This window comes from Gossypium hirsutum, chromosome D10, assembly GCF_007990345.1.
Source record: "Gossypium hirsutum isolate 1008001.06 chromosome D10, Gossypium_hirsutum_v2.1, whole genome shotgun sequence".
NCBI classification, from domain to species: domain Eukaryota; kingdom Viridiplantae; phylum Streptophyta; class Magnoliopsida; order Malvales; family Malvaceae; genus Gossypium; species Gossypium hirsutum.
Genome location: NC_053446.1, coordinates 12,838,383 through 12,849,393, shown reverse-complemented (window position 1 = coordinate 12,849,393; position 11,011 = coordinate 12,838,383). Strand labels below are relative to the sequence as shown.

The window sequence follows — 11,011 nt, the reverse complement described above, 5'->3', positions numbered from 1 at the left end:
GTTTGCATTGTTTTGGTGCTATTTTGTCACAATTTTGTTGTCATTTCGCTATTATATTGTTACTATTTTGTTGCTATTATTTGGATATTATATAACTATTGTTTTATTGTTAATTTTACTACTATTTTAGAGGCATTTGTTTGCTAGATTGCACCTATCTTAGTGTTATTTAATCATAAATATTAATTTTTTTAAAAAATATTTTCAATTTGTTGAAAAACATTTATTTTAATATTTTTAGTGTATTTGGTGTATTGTATTTTTTTAAAATTTTGTTTATATAAAAAAATAAAAATAAAAAATTTTAATACGGGTGGGCCGAGCCAAGCTCGAGTTTTAGCTTTTTATTCGGGCCGAACTTGGGCAAAATTTTAGGCCCATTTTTGGGCCGGGCCTAGGCCTAAAAATAGACCTAAAATTATGTTGAGGCTGAACCCGAACCCGATTCAGCCCATGATCACCACATACGCATTACAATAGTTAGACATAAAATAAAAATAATTAGTACAAATTTAAAATTGAAATTAGAAACTCTTATAAAAAATAAAAATAATTTCAAAAAAAATGAAAAAAATCTCCTATTACCAATTGAATTAATTTATTAGTAATTTACGGAACTTATAATAAACTATAGATGTTGGTAAGAAATGTACATCGTGGTCCTTTGTTAGGTATTCTCAAGCTCTGTTATTCGCGCTTTTTATTGCGTCAAGCTAAGTATTGAACTCATGAAGTATATGCTTTCAATGTTCATTCAAAAGTGTTTTTGAAGCTCGTAGTATTGATAAATTTTGCTATTCTATGATGCACCATAGTATACACTTATGCTACCATGATGACTTGAAACAAATACTCTAGAAACCAAATCCAAGATTTATCATTCTTTGAATCAAGCACGCCAACAATGTGACCGCTACCATCATCCGCACTTGTGCAAAGCAATGCACCTCCATACTTTTCGGTCAACAACGTTGATAAGTGCTTATCATAATCCTATTTTAAACCTTTTTTTAACTTGCATTTAGCTTGTTTTTTTTAAAAGTAAATTTACATTATTTCTTAACATTTTAGCTAGTTTTACATTTTCTTGTCATTCATCAGTACATAATTTCTATTCTAAATTATTTAGTTGTGTGGTTTTGTGAAAAATAAGAGGCGTTTAATTAGATATTCATGGATGCAAGAAAGCGATGTAATCGAATGAAAGAAATAAAAAACTATACAAATAAGGGAAAGTCCGATGGTGGTAGCACCTTGTGGAATTTTGGAGTTGAAACATGCTTTGAGTTTATGAAATCTATTTTTGTTTTTTTCATCTAGACCGACTCTTAACCCTAAAAATTACTATGTATTTAATAAGTGTTTAAATGTAATATTAGTCAAATTTATGAGCTTGTTTTAAGTAGAAAATACTTTTTGATATTTTAGTTTTATTAGTTAGTATTGCATTCGCTTAATTTTAGTTTATTTAGAAGGGTTCTTTTGATAGGCTTTAATTTCTCTCATAGTACTTTGATGTATAGATGATATGAACTTAAGTTTTGGAAGGTGATGAAGTTAGTATAGGAGAGTGGGGAGTAGATCGTAATCATCCCTATTGACTTGGGGTCAATCGCAAATTCCGAATCTATAAATACACGTTGAACCACCAGTTACGTAAAGCCACGACGAGGAAAAGCAGATTCCAAATCTATAAATACAGCAAACCAAATCAGAATCATAATAAATTCATTGACAAAGTCCTATCATTTAACCCTGGATTTGTGGCCAAACAGTGCCAACAGATTTCCTTCAACGGAAATGACACTTTGCCCTGAACATATCTACCTATACATTTTCCTATCTGTATTTAAGTGACTAGTATAGACATTGCTTGGTTACAATAAGATGGGAGCTGATTTGTATACAAAGATTACGATTATGTGATTCCATATTATTTTTATCATTTTTATTAGAAAGAAAGATCTGATTTATCATTTTATTATTGGAAAGTGATAAAGATGACATGTAATTCCTTCTCAATATTACATGAGATAGTTTTGAATTTAAATTTTAAAATTACGTGCTAACTTGAATTAAATGGACTTGAGAGTAGCTATCCAGCTGCAATATAGGATCCTTATCCGTTAAATAAAAATTTTCTCCTTGATTGTAGGGGGTGAAAAAGGTAAATAATAATAATAATAAACAACTGGCATTCATCAAAATTCAATCTTTATTCTGAAATAGTATTTTCTATGCAGACTATACCATTGAACACGCCGAGGAACTACCGACAAAGAGGGTTGAAGATGTAATCAATTTGCATGACAAATGGGAGACGTTTGGTGGAACTAAGCCCTAAAGCAAAAAATCATTGATTGTTGGAGCGCTTTGAAGACGACAATAACTTGGAACTTGGGTCTTTGAGAGTCAAAATGGCCTTGAATATTTGTCATTTAATGTGTTTAGTTATTTACCAGGCAGAGGAAGAAGAGAGATAGATATCTACCTCTAGTGAAAAGTTTTCTTTGAGTGTTGCAGTGGGAATAAATGACAAGGAACTGTTCTTTTGTATTCACCATTGTCAAATGTCAAGGACAGTTCATATTGGCTCTTCAATTATAGATGGCCATTCTGAGAGTAAAATTATGAATGTGTTATTATTATCAACCCTTTACGTCTTTTAGTTGTTTTGCTTTTTTTTTCAAACCTCTATTTACTGCGAATTTCTTCAAGTTCAACAATGGCTTGTCGCCATTTCTTTAAGGTAGTTCTTGAAGATACTATTCGGAGTGGCAAACTTGTAAGTCTATATTTTTCTCTTAGTTCAATGAAGAAAATTCCTTTAACTTGCTATTGATTTCATTAACCAAATGTAATAAATGAGAGTAAATTGACAACTTTCAATTACATTTGGCACCATGAACAGGAAATTCCTCGCAAATTTGCAAGAGATTATGGGAACCATCTGTCAAACCCGGTGTTCATTAAGGTCCCAAATGGGGAAATCTGGGAATTAGAATTCACAAAATCTGGTGGCAAAATGTGGCTGCAAGATGGCTGGCAAAACTTTGCGGAGCATTACTCAGTGGAGTCTGGACATTTCTTGGTTTTCAGATATGAAGGGCATTGCCATTTCCATGTCATCATATTTGATCGAACTGCAACAGAGATTGAATATCCTGACGTTAATGACAATGAGGAAACTCAGAAACAAGAGGTGAAAATTAAACAAGAATCTGAAGACGATGAACCCATAAGCATTATGAATGAAATCTCTCATGGATTAAGACAGAAACCAGGATTGCAATGTCCTCGGCCTCATAAGACGATGAAGTCCGAGCCTATGCTTTCAGGGTTTTCTGCTGGAACTGGAAGAGGTGAAATGGAATCAACGACTGCTTCCAAGGTGACATCTGACGAAAAATTCATGGTTTTACAAAGAGTTGCCAGTGCTTTCCAGTCCACAAATCCATTCTTTTTGGTTCTAATGCAACCAACTTATGTATCTCATAATCCCAAACATAGCTGTATCCTGGTAAGATGAGAAACTACGTTTGATTTCTACATTGCTTGAACTCGGGTGTGTGATGTTCGTTATGTGTTAGCTAGATTATTATTTCGTGCAGGGAATACCAAGAGAGTTTTCCAGGTTATTTTTGAAACAAAATGGGAATGTAGTTCTGTGTGATTCTAATGGGAAAAGTTGGGCGGCTAAGTACGCAACATCTCTCGGAAGTAACCAACGACCATATGTGAGACTCTGCAATGGATGGGGTGCTTTCGTACGAGATAAAAACTTACAAGTCGGCGATGTTTGCGCCTTTGAGTTAATCAATTGCAAAGAAATCTCATTCAAAGTTTCCATTTTGAAAGGTAAGAAGTCAGGTTTCCATGGACGACCACCTTCCACTGATGGTTACTTTTCTGCAAAAAGGGAAAGGGGAACCTCGTATACTCAGCCATTGAAGGCCCGTGAAACAGCTCTTGAAAAAGCACTGGCATTCACTTCTGAAAATCCTTTTCTTGTTGTTGTGTTACGACCATCATATATCCGAACGCATGCATTGGTTAGTTTTTTCAACCCCAAAATTGATTGTATGTATCTAACCTGGTAATTGAATTAAGAATCGCTATGCATTTGTGTTGTGTACCAGTGTATATCAAACCATTTTGCCAGGAAACATTTTGAGAGTGCCCTCACCAGCGTTGATGTAAACCTTTGTCTTTCAAATGGGAAATCATGGCCGGCTAAGTATCATCAACGAAGCATTGGCAATCCAAATGGTAAAATCTGTCATGGTTGGAAGGCATTTGTGAATGACAATAATTTACAACCTGGTGATGTTTGTGTCTTAGAGATGAGAAATCATGACACTAAAATCTCCTTCAAAGTAATCATTTTCAAGACTATTACAGATGCAAATTCCCACCCTTTAGAAGGTGTGTTAAAGCTAATTGATTCCACCTCGGGTGCAAAGGTATCCAATTAACTGATATGATATGGAAATGGTTTTGGTGCAGGAGTTAGTCAGAAACCTTTAGGCTTGACTTCACAGTCCCTTAAAGCTGCTACTGAAATGACCTCAACGCCTCCATTCTTCAGAAGTGTTGTGCTGCCATTGCACCTAAAGGAAAAACGTGCGGTAGGCATTCGTTTCACTCCAATTTAAATGGCTTTAACAATAGGAACAATATTATGGGAAGTGATTTTGTGCAGGGTATACCATTCGGATTTGTGGAGCAATATTTAAAGCCAGATATGGAGACGGTGATACTTAAGGTTGAAGACAGATCGTGGCCTGTAAAGATAGCAAGCAACCCGCAGAATCGGCAAGCTAGATTTACCAACGGTTGGATCGAATTTGCAAGGGAAAACTTTCTGAGAGAAGGAGATATATGTGTGTATGAGCTAGATGCACTGAACCATGGCTTGTTAAACGTATGCATTTCCAAATCTGATGATTAAAATTGTAATCAACATCTATTTTTTATGTGGAAACAATCTGTCGATCGCGGTTTAAAGATAAAAACCAAAGGTTGTAGGCGTTGAAACCAACCGAGATAAATCCAGTTCTGAACAGAGCATGTTTACTTCTGCCAAATTATTTCATAATTAGGTTGTCCACTTTCAGAAATCTAAATAAGTTTAGGCTATATTATTATCTAAGCGTTCAGAGGAGAAACTAAAACAACCGCTCAAAATTACTGCAACCAAGTGAAATGAATATAAAACATACATTTATGGCATGTGTGGAAAGGGTAAAAAAATCTGGATAATAAAATAAAAAGTTATTTTTAAAACTTGGAATTCGAAGTGTTTTTATATTCAATTAACCAAAGATGAATATATATTTCCTTCTTTCAATTTGTTTATTTGTAATTATTTTGATAATATTTTTTTTAACTTAATTCACATTTAAACTTATATCCTGTTATACATGTTAGTATTTTGTATTAACATTGTATTGTTTTTTATTTTCTCTAACTTCTCCGGTTAGAATTGGACTAGATCAGCCTATCGGATTGAGAACTAATTAAATATCAGTTCTAATAAACGCCGTTACTGCTTGACCTTTTATGGCATTTTTTCTCACAAACACCGTTTCTGTTTCATCTATACTGGCGTTTTTTCGTTAACGCCACTAATATATAATATTTATGGCATTTTCCTTCTAAACGCCACTAGAAACACTAGACTAAACTTGTCAGGTGTCAACCAATCAACATTGCGTGGCCAACTTTATCCTCAACAGCAGTCAGCCGTCATAGCACCCGGTTTCACAACCCCACCCATGCCTCCAGCCACGGTATATATTATGGTCAGGGATTTAAATTGCGGTCGCGGTCGCGTTTTCGGTCGCATTGCGTTTATCGCGGTTGCGGACATAACGGATGCTATTGCGGTCATTGCAGGTATCGCGGTCGTGAATTTTACATTACTTATTGTGTATTGCTGGTATAGCGGGTTTCGGCAGTAGCGGTTTCGGACGTTGCCGCTACCGCTATATAACGGCCGCTATTTCGGTAACGGACCGCTATTTAAATCCCTGATTATGGTTGCTTTCAGTCGGCCAATCTCATATTAAGTAGCTCTCTCCATTCGCCACTGGTTTGGAACACAGCCTCGTAAAAAGTCCATGATAATAGAAGAAAACAAAACCACTAAATGACCAAACATCACCGAATTGTTAATGTCTATAAATACTACAGCCCCCATCTGTAACCTGTTATCTTCATATATCACTTTTTTTAAAGCTTTTTCTTCTTAAAGGAAAATGGATTTCATGGTTTCCAAAGCTCAGCGATATGTGAATAGCCCAGAAGGAAACGATACTCAAACAATGACTAATGGTAATGGAGTAGTGAGCAGCCAGCTTCAGATCGCTGGATCTTCCCCTGAAGGCCTGGACAAGCAAGCTGTTCTTAGGCGTATTCGTTATCACAAATGCAAAAGCAAAGTCCAAAGTGTTTTACAGGCTTTGGTTGGCAGCTCCGGACAAGCTCAAGAAAAGTGGATGGAAATGGGTGATGCTTTCACCTGCCCCTGAACTCAAACCTAATCACCATGCTTCACAATGAAGAAGAGTGCTTCAAGTTCTCTCGTTGAAGAGGCTTATCGTCTATGGTCCAATGGGAACTTGATAGTGTATATTATTGTCTTTTTGACTCCAAGAGAAGCACTGTGTATCATTATTGCAGTTTTGACCTTTCTTATACCTTCTCATATATGGGAATAAAAAAATGACTATGCTTCGAGTATATTCATGTTTGCCATATACTCTTAATGTAATACATATTTTAAATCCGATATTCATACAGATGGTACGCATCCCAAGATATACGTATATATAAGTATTATTTATCTGGTGACGAAGAAAAGACAAATTCCTAATAAATTCAATGTTCTTTCAATACGTGTAGAATAGAGTATCAAGTACAAAGTACTTTACAAAATTTTTCAAATTGAAGAGTTACGGGTTACATGGTTAAAAATGGGGAGGCTGGTAAAATCATAAAGCACAGGTGGGTAACTCAAAATTGGCCAATCTCAATTCCCATACTTCACCATTAAAATACTTGTCAGTAACCACAAATATATATACTGGATAAGTAGGCATTTTATTTCTATAAAAAATAAAAGAGAGAAGAAATTTCAGTAGCTAAGCCCCATCCCTTAACAATTCCACAGAATGATTAACAACACCTTTACTATTACTTAATCTAGCTTGTACAATCCATTTAACATGATTAAAGATCACTTAGATCAACCGTGGGCTACTGCCATGCTAAATTTCATAAATGAAAGTGTTCCAAGCAAGTTGATGATGGTTGAAAGAAGGCTTTTTCCTTTACCATATAAATCCATTCTCTCATAATATCCTACCGTCAGCTGTCCAAGTTCGAACCACTAGTATGCAAAATAGGGTTTAAGGTTAATGAAGTTGTGAGTATTAAGAAGTGGACTTGGGGGGTTTGAATAGTGAAATGAAAGATGGGATGATGGGAAAATGGAAGTTGTGCAATTAAGATAATGTTGCAAGGGAGATGTTTTTGCCAACTACTTAGTAGGATCAAAGCCTTTTCAAGAGAGATGAAGTAGTTAACGGTGATGTTGTTGTTGAAGAGATTCAGGAATAGATTGCCTTTGCAAGGTGGGATTATAGGAGAAAGTTATGGTCTCGTTGATTATTGAGAGCAGTTAGTGATTGAAGAAGCTTTGGAGTTTTGTTGCCCAATTGTACTTTATATTAATTATTTTTATATGGGCTTTCTTTAGGTGTTATTTTTCTTTTGGGGGGGAGGGGTTATTGGAGGAGTGTTTGTATCTTCTTAAATTATCTTCGTGATATGGGTGTTTGTCCTATGAGTTTTATATGGGAGGTTTTTGTAATGTTTTCTGGTGTATTGGGTGGCTAGTGGCTACTCATCTTACCTCTTTTGAGGTCTTAATAAACTTTTCTTGGCACTAGTATGCAAAATAATCCCCCACAACTCCCTGACATAGGAACAACTGCCACACATATACTCCTTTGTCTCATTCTCAGTATTAGAAAGCAGATAAATATTTAGCTTTCGCTATAGGACTTAACTTTAGCATCATCATCATATTACTACAAAACCGGCTGTGTCATCAACCTTGCCTTGTTCATTAAGATTTCCAGTTCTCTCTTTAAAACTCGAAAATTGGTTCTATAGTTTTAGGAAGAGTGATGAATATATATAAATATAAAGCCCACTTGAAAAGAGAAAGAAAAGACCCAACGTTGAATATGGTATTTTACTAATTTTTTTTTATCCATGTACGTTCCTTTTACTATTATCATTATAAATTTGATAAGGATGGATTTGAACTACCTACAGTTGAAACGATGTTAATTAATCTAAATGTCATATTTGGTATGCCATCCACTTCGAAGAAAATTGAACCAAAAGAGACAAGAATATATATAGACCCATGTTTCTATAATATTACAAAGACAAATTGGGCTTTTTTGTTCCAACATTATTAAACATGTTGCCTGAAGAGGAAATCCAAGTTTAATTACACAATGAAGGGTTAATAAACTATTTCGGAACTTCACATTTATTCTCGGGTATGATTTTTTTTTTCAAATTAATCCTTAAATCTTGCAATTATTTCCATATTATGACCTGAATTTTTTTTGTCCAAATTAGCCCCTAATAGTTTGACAAAAAAAAAGTTCAGACCCTAATGTGGGAATTTTTACCAAGTTCAGGATCCAAAAAATGAATTAATCCTATAATAAATATGATATATAAATACCAAAACTATATATAAAATTTGGTTTAATATGTAAAGTAATATATGAACATTGATTTTGTACAATTGTATACATAATATCTTTATTTGATTTAATTTTCAGAAATTATTAACACCGTTATTAATATAACACCATCTTAGTTTACATATTACATACATAAATAATTATATTTATTAAACATAAAAATAAATAAATTTATTTTTTTTAAATGTGTATAATTGAACCAAAATTAAACTTCATTTATTACTTTATATATTTGGTCAAAGCTTTTGACTATTACTTTAACCAAAGCTTGACATACATGTAAGATTTTAATCTTTTAACATTTATTTTTAAAAAAAATCAAAATTCCTTTTTATATTGCACCTCATGAAATAACACATTAAAATTATAATTAATTAATATTAAAAGGAGATACAAATAATTATATAAGCTTTGGGTTTTTGTGAATTTAGATTACCTGATTCAATTTCTTTTAAAGAGTAAAGTGCAGTTTTTGGAAATTCCAGTCAACCCCAATCCAATTAAAATAAAAAAACTTCTCAAGCCCACGTTTCAAACTTTGTCTTTCCACATGCATGACTCTGTCAGTCAAATAAAAACCTTAGTACACCGCAAGTTGCACGTTTTGGGGAGTTGTCCTTTGCCCCAAGGAATTGCATGCGAAACATGTACAAATGGTTTCTATTACGTGTGGGGACTAATATAAAATGAATATTTTCATTTTCATTTTATCTAGCCATCTATTGGCATATGCCAATCCCTGCATTCCATGCCATCTTTTTAGTTTGATTCTCCAAAGCTTATTGCAAATTTAACAAACTATGTGTTTGGTTATGTTTAATTATTGGGTCATTACTCATCCAGATACTATTTATTTAGGTCCCGGAAGGTGCCGTTTTGTGTTTCAAATACCTTAAATGGATTCTTAATAGCATGATGGAAGATTGTTGCGGTGGAAAATACCCCTCTCTTACCACAATATTTAACTACATTTATTAACTATTACTTTAATAATGTTATTTTTTATACGTGGTATATGTTTGATAAACTAAAATTAGAGTAAATTCAAGACAAAAATTAAGGGATTGAAAATTGAAATATATATATATGAATAAGGTTCACACATTGTGGGAATTAAACACATAATAATGCAAAGAACAACTATGTATGATATTTGCACATGGTGCAAAGTCGAACTTAAATGCTCAAAGTTTTAGAACTTTAACCTTACCTAATACTATGAAAAGCCTAAAAATAAAAAATTTAGGGATCTATTTCCTTGCAATTAAAATGAATATGTTAAGGTTTTAGAATTACAGATTTCAAGTACACATATATGCATATATTTTAGTCATGCAGTTAGGTTAATTTCCATACATCTTTTCTGCTGCTGCATATGCTTGGTTCTGGAAAAAGATGGTGGAAAAAAGTTTGAAAAATTGGTGTGAAAAAGCATAGTAAATCTACTTTAATTTGCCAAAACTCTAAAGATGGTCGTCTTTGAAAAGTTAACAAAAGTAGATAACTGAAAAGGAAGTCTTTGAATTTTATAAGAAAAGAGCAATATATATACAAAAAAACCATCTGGAAATATATTTATATATGCATGACTCCCGTCATGAAAGATTTTGAGTATGATACATGTAAATCAAAGACCTTAAAAGCCACCGTGCTGGTCAAACATTGCTGCTCTTTTCAAATTGTTTACTTTAACCAAACAAATAACTATCCCTTTCATCTGTGGCTCATGCTTCTCCTTTCCTTTGTGTGTGTGAAATGGGTGGGGCGTAGGATATACTTTTTAGTAATATATATTCAATTTGAATGCGATGAGAGTAACACAATTTAAACAAATTTTAGAAAATCCTATTAATGCATATACAAAAACCAATTAGCTTTTATATCATTGAGTTAAATGTTCAAATATGTTTAGGTAAGAATGGACTAGTATGCTAGTGTTTTAGGTTTATCACTATGGGATTAAATTAAATTAGTTTTTATTATTATTAAATGAATCAATTTAGTCTATATTTTATTAAACAGAATTTAATGAAACTAAATTGGAATAGAGTTAACATTTTGTATCTAACGGAGTTAATATTTTTAAAGTTTGAAATTTAACAACAATTGAAAAGAATAAATTTGAAGATTTTAACAATATAGTGACTAAATTGATCCATTTAATAATAGACGGACTAATTTGATGCAGTCCTTATAATACAAGGGCTACACACTTTTTT

The 11,011-nt window shown here is 33.2% G+C and overlaps 1 protein-coding gene across 1 annotated transcript; it reads left to right on the top strand.

The window, feature by feature from the left end:
• The first annotated feature begins 2,245 nt into the window (after window positions 1-2,245).
• Window positions 2,246-5,087, top strand: LOC107915730 (B3 domain-containing protein LOC_Os12g40080). The gene is made up of 6 exons (XM_016844867.2): window positions 2,246-2,785; window positions 2,912-3,520; window positions 3,612-4,052; window positions 4,140-4,425; window positions 4,507-4,628; window positions 4,703-5,087. Exons 1-6 carry the CDS (start codon window positions 2,726-2,728, stop codon window positions 4,949-4,951), a joined length of 1,767 nt encoding a protein of 588 aa, XP_016700356.2. The 5' UTR covers window positions 2,246-2,725; the 3' UTR covers window positions 4,952-5,087.
• The last annotated feature ends 5,924 nt before the right edge of the window (window positions 5,088-11,011 follow it).

What these genes read in the sequence shown, in the direction of transcription:
- LOC107915730 (XM_016844867.2), top strand. Translation starts at nt 2,726, where the DNA reads ATGGCTTGTCGCCATTTCTTTAAGGTAGTTCTTGAAGATACTATTCGG. An exon ending in CTATTCGGAGTGGCAAACTT is followed by an intron (nt 2,786 to 2,911) that starts GTAAGTCTATAT and finishes CACCATGAACAG; the next exon opens with GAAATTCCTCGCAAATTTGC. An exon ending in AAATTCCCACCCTTTAGAAG is followed by an intron (nt 4,426 to 4,506) that starts GTGTGTTAAAGC and finishes GTTTTGGTGCAG; the next exon opens with GAGTTAGTCAGAAACCTTTA.